General features: G+C 35.7%; 2 protein-coding genes across 4 annotated transcripts; both read right to left on the bottom strand.

Annotated features, from left to right (window-relative positions):
- Positions 1-251: 251 nt before the first annotated feature.
- LOC113321620 (insulin-degrading enzyme-like 1, peroxisomal) lies at positions 252-13,087 on the bottom strand. 3 transcript variants are annotated; one of them, XR_003346806.1, is made up of 27 exons: positions 12,857-13,087; positions 12,686-12,761; positions 12,219-12,286; positions 11,364-11,455; positions 11,192-11,265; positions 11,049-11,092; positions 10,839-10,890; positions 10,496-10,618; positions 10,305-10,417; positions 9,979-10,141; positions 8,639-8,731; positions 8,389-8,474; positions 8,205-8,291; positions 7,009-7,112; positions 5,902-6,004; positions 5,687-5,782; positions 5,408-5,597; positions 5,142-5,203; positions 4,213-4,317; positions 3,694-3,895; positions 3,388-3,596; positions 2,888-3,012; positions 2,755-2,806; positions 2,575-2,661; positions 2,372-2,494; positions 1,043-1,390; positions 252-537 (listed from the first exon to the last, which is right to left on the bottom strand). XR_003346806.1 is itself a non-coding variant. In XM_026569520.1 (26 exons), the coding sequence occupies exons 1-26, from the start codon at positions 12,977-12,979 to the stop codon at positions 1,136-1,138; spliced, it is 2,907 nt and encodes a 968-aa protein (XP_026425305.1). In that variant the 5' UTR covers positions 12,980-13,087; the 3' UTR covers positions 818-1,135. The 3 variants fall into 3 exon arrangements, 1 of the variants encoding a protein (XP_026425305.1); XR_003346805.1 differs by lacking the exon at positions 252-537 and adding an exon at positions 558-869; XM_026569520.1 differs by lacking the exon at positions 252-537 and having other exon boundaries at positions 818-1,390.
- Positions 13,088-20,360: 7,273 nt separating this feature from the next.
- On the bottom strand, positions 20,361-21,429 carry LOC113324351. Its single transcript, XM_026572668.1, has 3 exons — positions 21,179-21,429; positions 20,913-21,080; positions 20,361-20,760 (listed from the first exon to the last, which is right to left on the bottom strand). Exons 1-3 carry the CDS (start codon positions 21,427-21,429, stop codon positions 20,361-20,363), a joined length of 819 nt encoding a protein of 272 aa, XP_026428453.1.
- Positions 21,430-21,921: the final 492 nt, after the last annotated feature.

Raw genomic sequence — 21,921 nt, 5'->3', positions numbered from 1 at the left:
AATCAACCGTAACTCACATAAACCCAAAAATTTGAATTTCAATTTTCACCTAAAACCCTAATTTCACCTAAAACCCTAATTTCTGATAGAAATTAAACTTAAATCCAACAAAATAAACTAAACCCTAACTGGGTTTTTCATAACATATCTTATATAAGTCATTATACTTGATTAATTTTCGAATCGCTGATTAATCGAAGACGATGAAATTTTGAGTTTTAATGGAGGTTACGGTGGATGGGAGGAGAAGAGAAGAAGAAAGAAAACATATTTTCAATTTAGCTTTGATTTAGGTTAAAACATGGGGAAGGTAATCTAGACAATTTACAAAACCATTTGGACACCTCCTAACCAACTAGAGGGACACTATTACCACACTGCCGCCCCTCTAATAAACCATGCCGCCCCTGTAACAAGATACCTTATCAAACAGCTGTGAAGCAAGCCAACAGCTTCTACGAATCCAATATTTTTATTTAAAATGTCCTTACTTATACTCCAATACCAGCTATAATGAAGCCAGTAGGGGTTGTTTCCCTGCAAGAAGGTATGTGAATGCTCACCTGAACTTCCCATCCAAAAACTCAGCCAGATACAGCAGCACAGAAGAAAAGGGACAACATATATAAAAAAGCATGATAAAATTGTCACAAAGTCCGACATTGTCTTCTATGCATTAGAAGGGCAGCTGACACCTTTCAGGCATAAAAAGCGGTTGAAAAATCTGCTTCGTTTCAAGTTAAACTGATTTGTGATGAAGTAGGAATAATGTCCCTGCAAGAAGGAATTAGGAAGTAGCAACATCTACGCCACCATAAAAAACTAATTAACTCCATTTTGTGCAAAATATTTACCGAGAATCTCATTTCCTGAGCAATAAGGAAAACAACTTAGATGTATCACCAGAATTTAAAATAAAGAGAACGCATGAATCAAGTACGTTGCGAACGCATGTGTCAATCCCATTGGTTAATGCAAATTGAGAAAGATAAAAATAAAAATTGCGTATAAAAAAGAACAAATGAAAAGGAGAACCACTCACTATATCATCTATTGATATCCATTTTGTACTGCCCCAGTAACTTCCCGGCATGTGCTATCATCCCCAAAGACAGCAGGTTCAGACCACCTACATTTATAATTTCATAAGACCACTGCCTCCCTTAAAGGAACCATATAGAGGCTGTGACCTCCTGAAGCTGAATATATCCTCGATTAAGACAGATTGAGGATTCGAGGATATTTCTTTAGTAGACGCTTCATAATTGCCGGAATGTGAACCCCCATATACTTGTACCGATAGCGTCTTTTTCACCGGTGCACCCACTTTAATGTATTCATTAAAAAAATCTATTAACTCCTGCTGCCTTAAGTTCTTCAATGCTGCAATCTGATTCATTAAAATCAGGAAACGTTTAGCATGCTAGCATATGAATCGAACACAGACGTCATAGAGTATACCCTTCCTGACCAAAATGCATTTTTGGAACTTGGAAAGGTGTACAACATAATAGTGGTTTGACATTAGAAGATATAAAATCAAGCTTGAGTTCTCCAAGATTACATCATGCAAATGCAATAGCAGAACCATATGTTTGAGCAAATTATACTGAAGTTCGAGGCGTCAATATTTTATTATCAGATGTGGAAAATGCCTTAGTTTTATGAAATCAACGGACATGGTTTATGCCTTAGCTTACCCCAACATGTTTGGGACTAAAGGCTTAGTTGCAGTAGCAGTAGTATAGCAGGATATTGATCTAGTTTGTAGACTAGATACTAATCAGAAGGTAACGTTTGAAAATTTCCAATTGCATGTATCCGTTGATCAGCATAAAGGCAATCTAATTTTATCAATTGCATTCAAGTTTTCACAAAATACAAAGCTCAGCTTACTATTGGGAAGACTTTCCCACATTACGGGTTTCTGGAATCAAAGCAAAAATACCTTTGCTTCAGCAAGAAAAAGAATGAAATTTGCTTCAACTAAACATCTGAAAAGTTTATGATCTCAGGAAGATAAGGAATGAATACTTCAAATAAACATCTGAGATTTTCGATCTAAAACAACATGATCAATTATTGGAACAATTTTATAATTTATATAGAACAACATGATTGGTTCTAGCTGGAAACTACTACAAAACATACGTGCCAGCAGCATAAACACTTTCTGAATAGACTGAACTGGTTTTGGGTTGTTTTTAGGATTGTACAAATTATTGTAAGCAATTAATTCCAGTAACACTGTAACCAAACATATCTGGAGAACTAAAAGCGCAATCATCGTTTTTTACAGAATGGTTTCATACCGACTTCTCCTCTAGTTATTTGCATGTCAGTTCATCAATAAGAGAAGGAAAAGTCTTACCTCGATCTCTCTCCTGTCAAATTTTAGAGTGCCATCAAAAATCTCTCTCCAAAAGAATGAAGTTTCTTCGCTTAAATTTTTGTGCTTTTCAAGCTTCATATCAATCAGTGCATTTACATTACTCTGTAACAAAATCAAATCAGTACATTAAGAAATACGCATTTAACTCCAGAGGTTTCAGTTTTCATCAGCATTACTCTTACCATGAATTCATCAGCAGGCATCTCATAAAGTTTACTCTCAAACTCCTCGAGGAATGATTCGACTCTCAAATCAATCTGCCCAGGATCCTGCCAAGCTCAACAAAATAAGTTTCTTTTTCAGACACAGAAGAACTTCAAGCATATTCCAAGAAGCAGCACCATATGGTGAGTTTTAAGTACCTTCGCTGTTGATTGAACAATAAATTGCAGTCCTCGGATGCCAGAATCATTCCTACATGCATGTAAAGAATATTAAAACATAAGTGAAATAATGCATGGGAGAAAATTAAAGACAGAAAAGCCCTTGACAAACCTCTGCATAAGCACTGTTATGTATCCAAGTTGCTCAACTGAGCGAAGCTGGTGGAACACTGGTTGCTTTGCAATAAGAGCAAAAAGCTGAAGTTTCACATTCAACATCGTACTATCCTGGTGAACCTGCAACAAGCCACAAATCAAATTAGGTCTGACATCGTACAAAAAGGTACATTGTACATATTGACATATAAAATATTATTCAATGTAACACTTGTTACATGAATACACCATGAAATAGTTGTTTCAAACCATCAAGATCACACATTCTTCAAGTACTTGTACTGATCTTTATCTTATATAGAGTTACATTCCTAATTATAATTATAAAGATAACAAACAGTAAATAGATCGGAGTGGTCATACACATAACTTAGAGCGGAAAATACAGCAAGTCAACAACTGACCCATCAGATATTTAGATCAACTATGAAATTCTTCGTCAAACACGTAAAGGTGGGTAAAATAATAATAATACAAATGCAAATGCAAATTTACCTGAATATAGTGGACCAAGGCAGAATTCTCATCACTTGGGTTTAAAACTTCCGCCGGATAGAAGTGACTAATCCCACTTTCAAGCTTAACGATTCGATTTGTCAAATGCTCGGAAGGGAAAAGAGGTCTTGCTATGGGTTGGAGACCCTTGAAAAAGATGTCTTCAATATGGATGACCATTTCCTCTGCTTCCTTTGGTTCAATGTTTCCTAATGGCAAACGGAAAAGTGTATATAATATAATATGTCAAGATGTCAGATTTGTAATATCTGATCAATAATGCTGAATCAAGATAAATATGTGAACCTGCTGCATAACACTCTACAAAGGCTTTCGAGAGAAGCATAGTTGAAAACTTGGCAAGATCAGCAGCTTCCAGATGAGGAATAACTTCTAGCTGTTCGGTCCAAGGCCACGATGCATCCGCCAAAATCAATGAACAGTAATACATAGCTTGCTGATACGGCTGCTGAAACTTGTAATTTTGGTACTCCTTTAAAACAGTTTCCTGATCGACAAAAAAAGGGGATAAAGAATCTAATCAGGGGCTGCAATTCAGGGGGTTGGCCTGAGTTATTAACCCAGTTTAGATCATATAGTTATGTGATCTTTATTTCTGATGCGGCTAAGAAGTTAGTAGTCATCAGTTAAATCAGTAAACCATCATTTACGATATTCACATTACGCACTATTACTTCCCACGGGATTCGTCTGGTTCATTAGAGAACAAGTTCTTCTTGCTGACTCTAACGTAGGTGCTCATCTGGAAATGTGGATTACATCAATTACGCATACAAAGAATCTGATGCTAGTTTAACTGTTTACCTTAATTACAGCAAATCTTTCCGGCTTTACTTTGAACTCCTGTATCTGCTCAATTATTTTGTCCACTAAGATCCTCATTTTGTGATTATAACCAGTCACAATAACCTGACCAGCAACCAATATGTCAGGACAAAAATAAGTTATTACTTAATAAGTTAAATTTTAAAATGCTGGTACGCAATGTCAAATTTGTGAGCATCCAGCTCAAACCAATTGACATTTTAACAGAGAAGTACAGCATCACTATATTCAAGTTTAACTAGGCTCCGGTAGCCCAGGCCGACTATAATACATGATTGGGAACAGTTTGCTCAACGAGTAGTTGTATGTTTGAGATGGGCTAGTGCACATGAAGAAAATGAAGCTGAGTTGCTACGGAAACATGTAATATTACCAGTAATACGCCTACTTCGATACCATGTCAATTTTTTGCACGGCCAACTCAAAATCATTATGCTAAAGTGATCAATGTGGGACTACTTTCCACAGGCACAAAATATTCCATGGATTGAAAGCATCGCTGAAGTGCTAGCTAGCAAAGATGGTTTATCATATTAAGAGATCAGTTAAATGAGTTTTAACCTTGAGAGTATTGTCCTCTTATGCATGTAATTCAGCAAACACCAAGCCACCACTAAGGTGAACCCCAAAAAAGTAGATCATATTATAAACGGAGTTGATTATCTTTCAAACTAAATTTGTCACCCATCTTCCTTAAGGGGTCAAAGAGGGCTAACTGTCCATTACTAGTTCTATCTTATGTTGGGATAAACTCTCGTCTTATCATCGTGAAATATTCATAATAGAAGGCTAAACCAAAAAGATGGCAAATAAGAAGTTGACTTGACTAGCAAATTGTCCATTACAGTGAAAGACATTTTCTTGTGTGATTTAAAAACACAAAAATGTGTTAAAGATTAATGCTTAACCTGAAACCCAGTATCAGTGCTGTTTATCCCATAGTACAGACCAGCAACCTGAGCATCATAAGCTGAAAAACACAAAAAAAATGTAAGTTAAGTTCTCCTTGAGTTAAAAAGAGTCACAGGAGAACTACATTAGCATTGGCAGATGAAGAACTAAACTGTAAAGACAAATTTTAAAAGACGAGCCCCCCACTGTCTCAAGGAAGAACCACGGCTTAGATCAATTTTATAGTTTTGCCCAATATAAACTATTTCAGAATATAGCTCACCATATTCGTTCAAGTAGTCCATTACTAATCGTGTGAAAACATCAGTAAGAACCACAGCTTCTGGGGTGTGGCTTGTATATGGACAATTGAAATCTATCTTAACATGAGCCTTGGGAGTGAAAAACATGGTATCAGGCTTATACCATAACTTGGAATATGATGATTTCCTTAACAAAACTGGAAATTTAACCTGAATAAAGCCAGTCACGCGTTAGTAAAATGAGGATAGATTGTTTAAGTATAGGGAAAAACACATAATAGAGTGGTGATAGATCCAACCTTTTCCGTCAAATCCTTAATTGATAAATCAGTTGGGATGAACACATTAGGTGCTGGAAGATGTAGGTTTTGATTGGGAGCTGCAGAAATCCATTGCTACAGAAGATACAGATATAAAGGACAGTTTCAGAATGTGCTAGGCGGAAAATGGATGATGAAAAAAGTAAGAAAAACGTCCTGCACTATAAAGATACAGATAACATCCAGCAACTGACCTGTATCGCTGAACTATTAATATTCTCGAGGGAATAGCCAGTTCCATACCAAGGCTCAACCTTGTCTGTTTGTCCTTCAAAAATTTTTGATTCCCAAAATATTCTGTCAAGAAGCAAATCACTGTTAATCTTAACTAAAAATGGGACCAGCAAAATATGTCAGTGCAAAGGCAAACAAGGAGTAGCAACAAGAGATCAATAGTAAGAGACTGAAAATTTTCCGATTTAAAAAAAAAAAAAGAGCGCAGAAGTACCAAAAGATAAAAGAATCATAGAAATTAGAAACCCATATTGCAGTAACTGATGCAGGGCATGATTCTGATAATTCAGCTGGGACACTTTAAACGAAGTAGTTAACATGTGGTAGGCTTCTTGTAGCTAAATTAGTCAATTCTGTGTGGTCAGATTGATGCTTGCTTTCTGTTTGTGCTCTTGTTAGGGGTATATAAACCACTAAGTCCAATAAAAAGAAAAGAACTTATTACATTAGTGTATCAGTCAACCGGCAAACTTAGGAGGAGTTGTGTGTGTTACATAGGACCTTTTGCCATGATTTCAGGCATTTAAGATGGTCTGGATACTAGTTAATAATGAAAAAAAAAAATTTGTTTCCTTTTTCTCCTGCTTATTCGTCTTTTAATTTTTAAGGTTAGAGTTCCTGCATTATAGTTATCAGGAGCAGCTTACAACTAGTTTGATCCTAATAATTCCCTTGCTATATTGGCTAGTCAGCTGCATTGATGAAATGAATCCAAGGGAAAACAAGAAATACAGAGATGGACTCTGGTAGGGCCCATCACGGTGGTTATGCCTTGTGGGTCAGAACTTCTTTCCCAAGGCAACCCAGTTGGGTAAGCTGGTGCAGTTAAAGATTTATTGGAGATGTAGAATTTGATATGTATACCACGTGATGTGACCCAAACAAATTAGTTACCCTACTGAAAACATTGCTTGTTCTGTCAGTAGAGTAATTTCAGTTACAGGAACGTCCGGCTATCGTTTCAAGTATACTGATCAAATCAAGATATCAAGTGTCCGTAAAAATTAACAGCAATATGAGAAAAACTACGTAATTAAAAGGTGATTGGAACATTAGCGACCACTTACCTTACATTTTCTGGAGTTAGCTCATCAAGTATCATCTGTATAATGCTTGAGCTGAAGTTAGAAGGCAATGAAGAACCTACTAGCCAGTCTTTTGCGGGATATAGCTGAAAAAACATATTTGGTGAAACCATCATTAGGATCTATTTACTTACGTTAAGTGGTAAACCAAATCACATGCGTACTCTAACACATGGACTTCTATGTATGGAGGGGTATTTCCAGTACAAAAGATGCAGAGAATGACGGTTAATGGGGTTACAATACCTGAGTTTGTCACTGCTAGTAAACATGATTTAAGAAAAAAGATGAATCTTAAGTGAACCAAAAGATATCAGAACGAGAGCAACACATGTGTAAAGCGAATCAAAAAAACAATATAATAAATGACATAAAGGTAGAAATAAGTTCAAACCAAAAGATGTAAATACTAAAACAACAAAAATTAATTTGGGATAAAACTAGAAAGATGTCGTCATCTTTGTAGCTCGAGCCCATGTTTAAATTAAATTGGAAATATCCGGAAGAAAACAAAACTTAAGCGAAAGAAAAAAGAAGAGCTAATCAACGAATTATGTTGGTACATTATGAGGTTAAACAACATTACTCTATCTAGTAAAATCATCAACTAGAGTTAAAAGAGGTCCTTTGGAAGAGAGACAATACATCATAGCATGTAAGAGTTTCGCATAGTCATTAGTTGTTCAACATAGAAGCTTGTTTTAATTAATGGACCTTTTGTCAATGTTCTTACTCTGGACATCATTATCGCTTGCGCAATTCTTAGTTAGCACGTCTAAGATGTTACAAAACCAATTGTTACTTCATGAGTCACCAATATCTTACTTCGGTGATATAATAGTTATGGCTTCATCAAATAAATGATTAACACGGACCCAGAACTAACACTGAATGTTATTCAACTTCTATATTTATAATATATCAATATATATTACAAGCAGATTCCAAGCTATTAATTTATGCTTCTATAAAGAAAATCAAATTTCTTCTTTTAGACAGGTACAAACAGCAAGAGGAGCCAAATGGAACACACAAAAGGCCAGGCTAGGGAGTAATAGCGGAACAAGTTCAAAATAAAGTAAATACATTTGCACACACAAATGAAGCCGGTGAATAGAAGGGCAGAAGAAAATGCTAAGTCTACAACAATAAATATAAGTAAGCTTATGATGACTTACCTGCATGTTTGATGAAACTTTTGCCACATAATTGATAGGACGAGTTTTATCTTGATAATGGAACGCAGTCTCACAGAAGGCAGAGAGCTTAACACCAAATTACATTATCTTATCAGTTATAATGTGAGAATACCAAAGAGAATAACAGATAATATAAGTTAACATGGTTTTCAAATTCATATACCTCATCAAAAATCCATTTACTAACACCAGATTGTTGTAAAAGGATAACATATTTGAACAACAATCCAACAATATCTTCCATATGCTCTGTCATTCAGTTCACAAAAGCGATATCAGAGTCTAAATTTAAATATGATTATTTTTATTTTTTCTAGATTCTTCTACTCATAATGAATTACAAAACCAAGAAAAAGTTTGTAAAAGCTGTGATCATGAGGACTTAATGCAGAAACATACGTGAAGGCACTAACCATTGCCAGAATCAGTAAGATCAATGTTTACTTTAAAGAACGCATAATCGTTACTCGAATCATCTTCACCTGCGGACAAACCCGTTGCCCAACCTACATGTTTGTGCAGAAATAAGATTAGAGAGATGGATAAAAGAAAAAGAAAAAGATTAACGAGATCAGAGTCTATAAATAGTCAGTAACCTACTATATGAAGGAAATAAAAGAAATTAGGAATATAAACTACAATTCAAAACACATAGTAACAGAAATATAAAAATGAATAAATTTGGTCAATAGTTTTAGAATAGATGTTAGAAAACACGCATTAGCTCTCTGTACTTGTAGGTACAAGGATGCTTGGAAAAAAAGAGTAACAGAAGAAAAGATGCCATAGAAATTATCCACAAAAATGTCAAACAATAATCCTTATGTTAAAAAATACTATAAATAACTCATAATAATTCTTATTTTAATGTAGCAATCATCAATTGACAGAACTATTAATGTAAAAACTATTATGTAAAAACTTAACGAATGACAACTTATCAATTTACAAAACCAATCAAGCTACTTGTTACACAAAATTAGGTTTCAGCTTGAAGGTATCAAGGGAGGATGCATCAAACAATCAACATATCTAAAGACCAAAGAGATGAAGATTAAAAGCATTCTCGACGTTATATCTGTATCACGAATGAAAAACAATCCTACCCAATAATCTGACCAAGGCTTTAGCAAAGAATGAAACTGTGCGCAGATAATGGCAGCATCAATAACACAGTATTGGAGCCAAAAAGATAGGTGTGGTTAGAGGAGAATATTGGCACAATCAAGCAAAGAAAGAAGAATTGTGATACAAGGAGAAGATGGAAAAAGACTGATAGATTTATGGTTTTATATTAACATATCTCACTTCATTTATGGTTCGACTTCAATGATCTCTGAACACCATGAGTAATTAAAAAGTTAGGCAACAACTTAGTACTCAAGTTTTTGTAGGTGATGGTACTCAAGAGAGTATTTTAACAGAGGAATTAGCAAAATCTCACAGATCTGGGAGTTCCGGCATGACCTAAGGATCCAATCAGCTACAAGTCATACTATCAAACAACTAAAGGGTATAAGGCAGACAGCCCAACTCGACTAGTTCTACTCTGGTGTCAGCCTGAACCACAACTCTGTAGTGGAAAAAGAAGAGAAAACTACGAAGGACTAAGTATATAATATGAGTACAAAAATGAGTAGTTGCTACCTAAGCCATGAACTTCTATAGCACACTGGGAGCATTCAACCAGGTAACTAAAACCCTGAGGAATAGTTTACACATCAAAATATTTACGAGTTACACAGAATCTCACCTAGTGTTTTCAAGATGCAAAACAAAGATCCTTCTCCTTCATGGCCAATCAGGTGACCCAGATACCTACATGGGGCTTCTTTATAATGGAGGATGCTTGGAGTGATAGGCCATACAATTTTTAATTTGTGACCTTGCTTTATGGGGATAGCTTTAACAAGAATCTGAAAAAGATAAAGGTAGAGAAGAAACGCAATAAGAAGTAGTATTTTTAAACTTGAATTGCACAACCATGATAAATGCTCATCGACATACACAAATTTCAAAAACAAGTTCGTCTAGTGTTTGAAATGGGAGTAGAGTTGTGTAGTTAACGTTCATAAGTACCTGAACATGTTCAGCCTTACAAGGCTGACCCGAAAAATGGAAACAATTTTTATCAGTATTGCGAATTTCTTTGAATTTCTGATCCACCAGACTTTGTAGGTCATCAAGATTCTCTGTTAATCATTCATGCTTTATAAGTGGTAACAAAAAAGGTTACCATTAATATCAAATGGTTATGAAGTACAACTTACTTTTTCCATATATGACCAAACGCATGATGTTAGAAGAATAGTGTTCTTCATAGAATTTAATAAGCTCATTTCTTGTATCCAGCCCTTTTTGTTTTGGACGAACCTCTAATGTATCCCAATTCCCTACAGTTGTAACATACTATTGCATAAATAATAGGATAAACGATGACTACCAGAACTAATCAAGGACAATAAAAAGAAAGTAATGTATCATTTTGTCTACAAGTGAACCTCAACCTCTTGGGAAAACAGAACAATAACAATTAAAAGACTGCATGCCTTCACCGATCCATGACATTTAAAATGAAATAAACTCCACTAGTTGGGGATTGTAAATGCTTACCTGTACCAAATTTATGATACGGGTGACCTTCTGTAGATAGATGCTGCTGAAGCTGAAAAACCAAATATATACAGAAGAAGCAGTAAGGGAGTGTGTTTTGCCACAGTAACAGTGCTAGTCTGATAGAACCGAAAACTACAATAGAATAAGCGATTCATATCAAAGCGATTGCAACCGTAGGCAGTCATCAGTCATCATAGTTCTTAATACCTGAGTCATTCTCCATGCATCTGACAATAAATTCTTCTGATTTTCTGGATTAGAGGAAAAAATAGAACTGTTACTGCTTGAGCATATTCAAAATAACACGAAAACATCGCACTGCATGCATTCTTTCGCAAAACGTAACTCACCAGAATCCACTGCTTTTATTTCCCTTGTGGTAGCATCAGCAGACATCAAAGGTTTAATAAAGAACTGAGCGAACCTAATCAAACAGAAATACAATGTTCAGTCTCAGAAAATGTAAGTAGATAGAAGAGGGGTGGGAATGGCAATTGCCAGGAAAAATTAACAGAATGGTACCTATCAAGAGCTTCTTCAAAAGAGTCTGTATTGACATCAAAAAAGTAGTTAGTATGCTCAGTGGATGTGTAAGCATTCGTAGAGCCTCCATGCTGATCATCACAGAGATATCACATCGTTAAAAGATTGAAATAATAAAATACCTTTAATACCCAGAGTTCCTGGAAATTTAGCATAATACACACAACAATAATTTATTAGATTTTCAGAAAAAATATTTCTCTTTCGAATGCTATGGGCATCCTTTTATATGCGGATGTAGTATTAAGTACAAACCGCTAGTGAGTATCGTGAAACCTTATTCATCAAATTACAGAAAGCATCATACAGACTATCATTATTAAGTTTCAAACAAGATCCATGATCTAACAACTGGTAAATAGTCTTTTTCATCAGTTGCCTTTACAAACAAGTGATGAGACCAATTGTTAAACGCAGTAATACCTACATGGTGGATCGTTTTACGCAAATTGGATAGAACAGCAAAATAACAATTCACAAACAAATTTCAGTTCTGAACTTACGTACATTCACAACGGAAGCACGCAATATATTTCTAATACAAATAGGATATAGTTATGGCAAGTCGAACTCATTTTTAAAGTGCAGTAAATCTTAAAATATTTCAAAGTATGCCGATTGAAGTCATTTTGTTTACATATGATAAGGATACGACTAATCCTAAATTATGGTAAACAAGATAAGATGCTCAACAGCCCCTTTTTTGTTAACGAGGAAACAGCAAATGCAGAAAAACCCTGAGACCTAATAGGTGCACACGAAGATAATCCCATCTAGACAAAAAAAAAAAATTAAAGAAGGAAAAACTGAAAGCACGTAATCTCTTTAAAATACCTCCGTAATGTACTTTGAATAACTGTCTTCCACTGGATATTTTTCGCTTGCATAAAACAGCATATGCTCTGCAAAACATTTCACCACAAATAAGAAACAGAAAAATGGTAAATGAAAAGAATTGTTGACAATAAAGAATTGTTGACTATACGGGCATTGACACTTGGTACATGTAACTAAGACAAAACTTTCCACAACTAATTAATGTATCTTCATCTATTAGGATTTTAGGATCATTACACGGAGAAATAAACAAAAAGGTGAATCCACGATATTACAAATTCATACAAAAGCTGCAAATTAGCAATCATATTTTATATCTACATAATTCGAAATTCCGAATTCAATTTGACATCTTTTACTCTATTTTTCTACTTAAAATCCACCTTAACTGAAAAACTTAAGCAAACGACACCTAATATGGAAATACATAAAAATAGCAAGCGATTTCCAATTCAGGAACTTACCTAGAAAGTGGGCAAGACCTTCAAGACCTTCAGGATCACTAAAGTAACCCACACCAACAGACATAGATGCAGCACACTGAAATATTTTACAGAAGCAATCAAAAATTAATTATATGAATCAGAAGATTGGAAACTTGAGAAATCGATTTAGAAAGAGGGAAAAAAGAAAACCTTATCAGTTTCAGGATCACTAATGAGAAGAACTTCGAGAGAGTTAGGGAGAACGATTCTTCGGTACTCTCTGTTGTCTGTATGAGGCTTAGTAATTGCTCCATCTGTAATTCCAACCGCCATTCTTTTCTTCTTCTCTGGTTTTAAGTTTTTTTCTCTCTCACTTGTGCTTTGCGTTGCTTCAACTCTTTCAAGAACGACGTCAATTTATTTATTTATGCATAAACTGAATTAGATTTTGCATCTCTTTTTGGGGTTTTCTTAAAATACGAGAAACCTAAAACAGTAAGGCCTTGATATTACACGTGTGACATGGGATATGGAAAGGAAAATTTGATGTTTGGTCCTAAGCCCATTAAGTTAGTTATAGTAGGGTCCAACCGGGTTTTAGACTTATCATTAGGTCCATAGTTATTTGAAACAAGCAAAATGACCGGTTTACTCTAGAACTAAACATGTGTGAAATCAACCACCTTCTTGCGGTTTTTCTTTCCCGTACAACCACCTTCTTGGGGTTTTTAGACTTCACATTCAGAGATTTTCAAAGAGAAAAATTTTTCTCTTCACACAGAGAATAGAAACCCAAAATTCATTTAGAGAATAGTTTCCCTACAAGAAAATTCATTCAGAGAATAGTTTGCAAACAACGATTCTGATTCACAAGAATAGAGAAAAACCCTAAAACCTATATTCTCTTCCGATAATGGTTAAAACAAGAAAAATCACAAGAACAATCCAAGAAGAAGAAACAATAATGGATGATAGCACTGCTCCTAGAACATCAGAAGACGATTCAAGAATTTCAAGACGAAAATCAAAGAGGAAAAAGAGTAAAAAGCTTGAAACACCGAAATCGAAGAAAAAAACTTCAAAAAGTTCATCGGACGATGAATATATAGATGTACTAAAAAGAAAACGAAGAAAACCGAGTAACACCGCACCAATTCAGAAAAAGGTACTATTTCTAACACTTTCAGTATATTTTTTGTTTCTGGGACATAGATCCACCAGTACATATTAGAAGTACTGATCAAAAATTTATGAAAACCTATCAGAGTTTACATGCAACTTCTACTTTGTGTTTCTAGCACTTAGAATTGGCAGTACATAACTATAAAACGGTAGAATAAGAATCAAGAGTGATATGCAATATGTTTCATTTTATTTCTGATACATATAGCCAGCAGTACATATATCAAATACTGAGGTTTTTTCTTAATTAGGTTGTTTTTTGGCAGTACATAAGTCCAGTAGTGAATGGGTAACATTGTTTATCTATTTACCACTGTTTGTGTTTCTGGCACATAATTGGCAGTACATAACTAAAAAACTGAGACATTGTAGTGTTTATGTACTCTAAATTCATCAGTTTCTTTGTTTATGTGATAATGAGCTTTGGATATGAAGTACATAAGGCCAATAGTGATTGATTGTGTTTCTGAGATGATGAATGTGTAGTCCATAAATGTTGTACTGAAATAAAACCAATTAAATTTTGCAGGTAAGGTTGTGCCAAAATCTGTTAGGAAGTTGTATAGGTCTGGTTTCACAGCATTACATAGCCTGGTTGCCAGAATGAAGGCGAGTAAATATACTTTGAGTGAAGCCACATTGGAAAAGATAGCCGAATCTTCTTATGGACAGATGTTTTTGATGTTCTGGCACACTAAGTACTCAGAAAGTCATTGGGAAAAGTTGGAAGGTGCAGTGAAAAAGTACTTGAAGTGTTACAAAAGGGGTCGAGTCAAGAATGAGCTCACATTTGAGTTTGTTAGAAGAGGTGAAACACACATTATCACGTCGACACCAGAAAAAATGGGTGTAATGTTTGGAATGCCAAGAATGGCAGGAAGAAGAACTGATGACACCTTTTTGATGGGAGGTGGTGGATGGAGGCAGAAACCATTCTACATTAGACACTTTGGTGATAGCAACACGGTTACAAGACCAATGCTACAAGATGCCATCTTGAAACTGCTCAAGCGTACTGGAATCAAGAATTGTAAATCTGAAGGTGGCGAAGACAGTGATGATGACAATGATGAACAAGTACCCGATAGTGAAGATGATGAAGATATGGAGTACATGATACCAAAAGCAGAAACTGAACAAACAATTGAAGATATGGTTAAGCTATTATGCCTGTTTATGTGTATTACTTTGTTTTTTACAACAAAAGATGCTCATAAACTCAAAGAAAAGTACTTTGGTTTAGTTGATGATCTTGAGAAGTCAAAGAATGTATCTTGTCCTGACCTGATACATAGTTTCTTAGAGAAGAAAATCAATCAGAACTACAACACTCCTGAGGACATCACTGGTTGTGTCGTTTATTTGTTGGTATCGATCATCTAGTACAAGCTTTTTTTTTCCAAGTACATATTTACTCTACTGTCATTTAAGTTTCTGTATTTGATTATATTGATGTTATTTTTGTCATAGTTGTTGTATGCGGATCATACTCACTTGATGAAACCAGTGACCTTACCAGATGATCGATACCTTCCAAGAGCGGCAAGGTGGAACATCAAAGAAATATCTGTTGAGTTTCTAAAGGATATGGAGGCTTCGCAATACACAAAAGAAAAACAATATATATTACTAGGATAAGTTTTATTTCATTATGCTTCTTGTAGTTTTGGTTTAGGAAACAATGATGCACCAAAAAAACTGATTAAAGTTGATGAATTTAAGTATAATTATTTATGTTTTCATAAATAATTATACTTAAATGATTTGTTTTAGGTAGGACACTATCAGAAAAGCAGTTTTCTGATTGACCAAAATGATTGTCTGTGTGTCATATGCACTATTTATTTGAGTACATATATGTTATACTGATACAAAAACTGGTTATATGTGTGCGTTATATGTACTTTTCCAGTTCTCTAAAGAATTTAAGGATGAATATACTATGTATGAAAAAGAAATGTTGAATGAAATTGCTCAAAGGCTTCCAGTTGAAGACGTGCCATTGACATTAGATTGGCAAGAAAAATTCGAGGATTTGGAAGTAAAGAATGAAGATTTGAGGCTGACAATTGCAGAAAAATGGTGTGAGTTACATAGCAGGAAAGAGGACGGCCTCCCCATTGATGTGAGTATCCTAGAAGATCTTTTGAATAATATATATCACAAAGCTTACCCACCTCCACAACCAAACTCGGGAGAAGAAGAATCTAGCAGTATCTCTGAAGAAGGGCATGATGATTTGGATGACACCGTTCCATCAGCAACTACTCCCTTGGTAACATAGGCTGAATAGGAAATTCCAGATGATACCCAAGAAAAGTCGAATGAACAGGGAAATGCTACTCCAACAATGCCTGTTATGGGGGGCTCTGAAGAAAATCTCACACAGTTCGATATTGAAGTTTCACAGTTTAAAATTTGGGCTAGATATGGTTTGGAGCGAAAGGTGAAAGAGCTGCAAGAGGAAAAGAGCATGCCAGAACCATCACAAGTAAGTTATATTCTTTCTAGTATTAGTTTAGTTTGTAAAAAACTAAAACTTGTCAGTACATATCTACTATACTGAAAAACATACAAGTACATATCTGCAATACTGATTAAAAACATATCACCTTATGTTGAATAACAGACTGAAAAGGCTGAACTCCAACAAACAGCAGCGACACAAGTTCTGGGTAATATTGAAGTGGAAATTGGTTCTCTTAGAGATAGACAGGTGAGCGAATTGAACGTTACACTAGTTAGTTCAATTTTATACTTTGTCATCCTATAAAATAATACGGTTTGGCATTGCATTTATGTAGGGTGCATCGCTTGAAGAAATGTTGCCGAATATGCAGTTTATGCCTTTGGTTTGTGAGCTGCCGAGTCTCAAAGAACTGCATACCGTGCCGATGGAGAAACTGATTGACCTGGCCATCCATGGGAAGGGTATTTATACCGATGAGTACTCAAAATATCTACAAGCTGAAATTATGGGAGATCCTTATCCATCCTTAGGAATTCTTAGTCTGGAGTACCCATCGACTGGTAGTTTACCAAGCTTGGAAAAAATGGAATCTTCTCAAATCTTCGACAAATTTTATGCTAAAGATCTGGATCCTCCATCACAAGTTTCAAGACCAACTTTTGACTTGGGTTTAGGACCAAGTGATCAAAATGGAGAAGAGGTGCAGCAGCCTGCAATTGATCTAGGTGCACCTGATCCACCTCAAATCCATCTTGCAGCTGCGCCTGCGCATAATGAAGCTCCAGTTGCTAGAGGAGCATCAGATCAAGCTCAAACGGATCCCTCGGATGAGCAAGCTCAAATCGATACTGCACCTACACTTAATGAAGCCTCTGCAATTGTTTTAGCTGCAGCTGAACAAGCTCGTTTGAAAGCTGATCTTCAGCAACCTGAACAAGAAGTATGAACATGTTATAAACCTAGTACATATATCCTTCTGATACATATAACCAGCAGTACGTATATCAATTTTTGGTCAAATAGTTCGTAGTCTGATTTGTTTCAAATGCAGGGAACAAGGAAACCTTGGGATCCCATTCCATTCAATGAAGTAGAAAGGAAGAAGAAAATGAAGAATGACAGAAAGCAACACCTACTAAACAATTAGAGAGTCTTGTAAGTACCTAAATCTACTTCTGTTTAATGAATTTATGTTTTTTTTTAATGATGCTTTTAGCATATGTACTAATGCTGCCGATTCTCAAACAGAAGTATCCAGTTTTAGATGCTGAAAAGGCAGAGGAAGCTCGACTGAAGAAGAATATGAGCGCCGAAAAAGCTAATGCATATGCTGAGACTCTCCAACTTCTTTCTGAGCTACAGAAGGTAATTATAATTACCAAAAAAGTGAAAAGTAACAACTTTATCAATACTTAATGGACCACTTATGTTACATATGTTCAGTAACATGGGAAAACCCAACAGTACATATGTTATGTACTCAGTGAAACTAAAAGTACATAACTTCTGTACTGAAAAGAATCCGACAATACATATGTTCTATTCTGTTCATTTTTTTTTTGCTTTTTTAGTCTCTCATTTGTTTTTTTTACGTTTATGGTATATTGAAGGATAACGAACTTGGAGTTAGTCAAACATCAGAGGAAGATGACGTAACACTTGCCAAGAGACTCGAAGATAGGCTGGCTACAAAGAGTAATGAAGTCAAACCAATAGCGAAGTCGACTACATCAGTCATGGACAAGGAGAAGAAAAAGCCGACTATCTCAGCCAAGGAGAAGAAACTTACTCCAAAAATCACATACACCCCTCAGAAGCCAGTAACTCGGAGCCACCCGCAGAAAAGAGTTGATCCTGAGTTTGCTAGTGGCAAAGGACTGTCGGGACCTAAAATGCGAAAAAAAAGTCCAGAACTGAAAACCCAGTTGAAAAAGATTGCCCAACAGAGAAAGTTCAGAAAAAGGATGGCGAGAATGTGAGAAAGAGAAAAGCTAAAGGTGATCCAAATCTGCAAGAACTTACTAAAAAAGTGAAGAATGCACGCAAGTTGTTGAGCCTAAGGAAATCTCCGTTCTATAAGGATTTGAGTTCACAACAAAGAGCGCTTCTCTCTCCTTTTTTTGACAAAGCTACCTCAATGTGAGTCTCTCTTGGATAGGTCCCTTTCATTTTAACAAAACTTTATGTACTTCGTTTAGAATCAAACTTATAATTGATTTGGATTATTTGAATTTGCAGCAACAGTGCTTGGAAAGCTCCTGCTGTGATTGGTCATCACATATTATCTGCAGAGACATTTGAAGATCTGCTACATAACAGGGCTTTAGAGGGAGATCTTATAAATTACTGGCAATACCAACTGAAAAAAGCATATCATAATGAGCAACCGGTGAATGGACAGAGAAAGTACATTCCAGTACTCCACATTGATCCAACAGGCTGGGTATGTTTTCCAATTTATCTCGATAAACAACATGCATCATGTCTTTGTAAAGTGCAGTGCATATCTCTGATACTGTTTTACATTGAATCCGAATTCATGCTTATTTGTTATATATTGAGAATTTGAATAGCATATCTGCGAAACTAAAACGAAACAATTTTTTTTTGATGTTGTAACAAATATTATGCTTTCATATATGTGTTTTACACTATAATTTTCAGTACATATTTACTACACTGATAAATTTAATTCTTTTTCAGTTTTATTTAAGTGACCCAGTACATCAAGTAGCAGCAAACACTGCTGTCTTCTTACCCATCAGGAATATGGAGGAAGGAACCAGGAAGATTATTATTCCAATGTCACACCAAAACGTGCATTGGACGCTTCTTGTGTATGAATGCGAGAAAGGCGAATTCTTCCACTACAACACTTGGGAAGCTGTATCCAAAAACGAGTGTCTCGATAATGCTAATCTTATGGCAGAATACTGCTTGTTAGCAATTAATGAACGCTTGTCGAGCCTGCGCCTTCCACTTGTAAACAGAGTAAAGATGATTAGTTACCCAACACCTCAACAGGGAGACTATCCAGATTGTGCAATATATATCATGCACATCATGAAGAAAGTTGCAAAGGAGGAAGTAATTGATGGAGTGCGAATGAGCTTGGGAGACCCAGAAGAACTAAAGGACAAAATACATAAGAAGAGGATCTCTTTAGCATGCGACATACTCTCAGCAACATCTCCTCCTGAGGAGAGCTGGAATATTCATGCTCCAAAAGGTTTTTAAGACAGTGCTTATATGAATTAGGACTGCATAGTAGAAGTTATCATAGAGAACATATTCAGAGTTTGCTAGTTTGTTTTAGACAATATCAAAGTTTAGTAATTATTCTTATTTATTTTGATAACAATTGTTCTCGAAACTATGGTGTTTGTGTTTAATCTATGTACAGTTGTTTGGCTTTATAAAAATGTTGACATGTTGGATGGTAAAAGTCCATAGTATGAAGTGTTTTGGTGTGTCTTATGTAACATAGACCAGCTATTAGATTCAATTGAAGAATATGACTCTCTAAATTTGTTAATCATGATGGGGAGAACATGAATCTCAGAGCTGGTCTCTTTGTTTGGTGTGTCTTAATTGAACACACAGTACATAATAGTTGTGCTCAGAAAGTCTTGAACAACCAGCCATAATGGCCTAGAAGAACTTAGGGTACATAATAGATGTACTCCAAAAATCCTGAACAGCCACAATGACCTGGAAGAAACACATAGTACATACTCACTGTAATATTTATGTAGTACATAGGTGTGACATATTGTAACATTTTTCAGAGTGCACCTTGAAAAAAATTTCATCCAGATAGTTGTTCATTACAAAGTAGATAACAAATCACTATTAAAACAAACTTGGAAATCAACCTGAAAAACCAATAATATTGAAAGTGGATAATGCAGTACAAAGTACCATTAAAAGAGTCTTAAATGAGCACAAAGTACCTTGTCCCAGAAAGATATCAAACAGTACATAATTTCAGCACTCTAAAAAAAGCGAACAAAAGTGTTTAAAATGATGCGCAAAACAGAATCTGCATTGTGACCAATAGAACTAATAGAGGGTCTGAACTAAACTCATGGTATGGAGGAATGACAGTGCACGTTGCCTTGTTGTGGTGAGTTTTTTCTTCAGTTGGAACAACGGACGACTTCTAGCTTTCTCCATGCATTCTGATACGATTTCCTTTGGCCTACCTGGGTGGAACTCGTGGATGGGTGGAAAAATAGTATCCTCTAGCAGATACTGCTCTGGCCTGTTGTAGTTGGGGATTGGTCTGATAGCAATTGAATATAGCTGCTGAAAATTTGTAACTTTGAAGTAGTCTTCGATATAATCTACGTATCGATCACCCTTGGCAGAAATAGGTGTTGTAGCATGAGAGCATGGAAAACCATAAACACGCCATCTTTGGCAGGTGCAAGTCTTGTTCAGCAGATCAACAATGTGAAACCTGCAGATGCGTAAAAAGCTTTTCAGCACAAATAACTTAAAAGCAGTACATATATGCAGCACTGCAAACAAATACAAAAAAACAAAACATATGATTCACTCCTACATGTATGCTATAGTACAGTAAAAGTTGTTTTATGGGATAAAGCTAACCTAGGTGAATGAATCTCATACTCATACGCAGATGACTGAGTAACATTCCAAACTCGACCAATTTGAATATGTTCTTTAAGTAACGCCTCGTAGGTAGGAGTGAGCTTCTCTGGGTCCATCAAAAGACTCATTTCGCGACATTCATTCATCAACTCCATAACGCGTAACCTATGAACGGAACAAAAAGAACACCTGTAATAAATTTTGAACAAAAAAAAATGAACCAAAAACAAAGAAAACACCAACAAAAAAACACACACACAAACCTGATCATGTCAACGAGGGCGCAGGCAGGCAACCTCTTTTCTTTCCGAATCCAATTATTGAAGGACTCAACAACGCTTGATGTAGTCTGACCAAATCTACAGCCAGTGAAGAACGCGTTGGACCAATGTTCCCTAGGCATATTGCGGCAATACTCAGCAACCCCAGGCCTTCCCATTAACTCCATTTCCATTAGTGCTTCTTCATATCTTGCTGGTGTGAGAGCATAAGTTGCTTTTTTGAGACAAGCCATAACTTCTTTGTACTTCTCGTCCGATTTCCTGATTGGTAAGTTTCCTTGCAAGTGGTAGTATCAATAGCCATGATGGGAAGTAGGAAAGTGTTTAGGAATAGCCCTCAACAATCCTTCATGACGATCAGACATAAAGGTGATAGGACGGTCATCAACAATGTTGCTAAGATTGCACATAAACCAATCCCAATTGTCAACATCCTCTCCTGGGACCAATGCAAAGGCTAGCGGATAAAAACCTGCAAAAAACAAACAGTACATATATTATATACTGTCACTAAATATGTTGTTATATTAATAGATGTCACATATATTATGTACTGGAAAATAGACTAAGAATTTCCAGTACATAATAGACATATTGTACTCAAAAAAAGGTCTTATGCTTACATATATGAATTAGTGTGTGTTAGACACAATAACTTTTCAGTACATAAATGGTATACTCAAAAAGTTCCAACGATTAAAAGCAGTGAATAACTTGTAAACAAT

The sequence above is a fragment of the Papaver somniferum genome, chromosome 11 (genome assembly GCF_003573695.1).
Source record: "Papaver somniferum cultivar HN1 chromosome 11, ASM357369v1, whole genome shotgun sequence".
Classification (NCBI taxonomy): Eukaryota; Viridiplantae; Streptophyta; class Magnoliopsida; order Ranunculales; family Papaveraceae; genus Papaver; species Papaver somniferum.
The sequence above is the reverse complement of the archived record's forward strand: the minus strand, read 5'-3'. Positions and strand labels throughout refer to the sequence as shown.

Coding starts and splice junctions, on each gene's coding strand:
- LOC113321620 (XM_026569520.1), bottom strand. CDS start 12,979: ATGGCGGTTGGAATTACAGATGGAGCAATTACTAAGCCTCATACAGAC. Junction 3,896..4,212: donor AAAGATTTGCTGTAATTAAG/GTAAACAGTTAA, acceptor TTTGTCGATCAG/GAAACTGTTTTAAAGGAGTA. Junction 2,495..2,574: donor TGCCTGCTGATGAATTCATG/GTAAGAGTAATG, acceptor ATTTTGTTACAG/AGTAATGTAAATGCACTGAT.
- LOC113324351 (XM_026572668.1), bottom strand. CDS start 21,429: ATGGCTTGTCTCAAAAAAGCAACTTATGCTCTCACACCAGCAAGATAT. Junction 21,081..21,178: donor GCCCTCGTTGACATGATCAG/GTTTGTGTGTGT, acceptor TTCCGTTCATAG/GTTACGCGTTATGGAGTTGA. Junction 20,761..20,912: donor TATGAGATTCATTCACCTAG/GTTAGCTTTATC, acceptor ACGCATCTGCAG/GTTTCACATTGTTGATCTGC.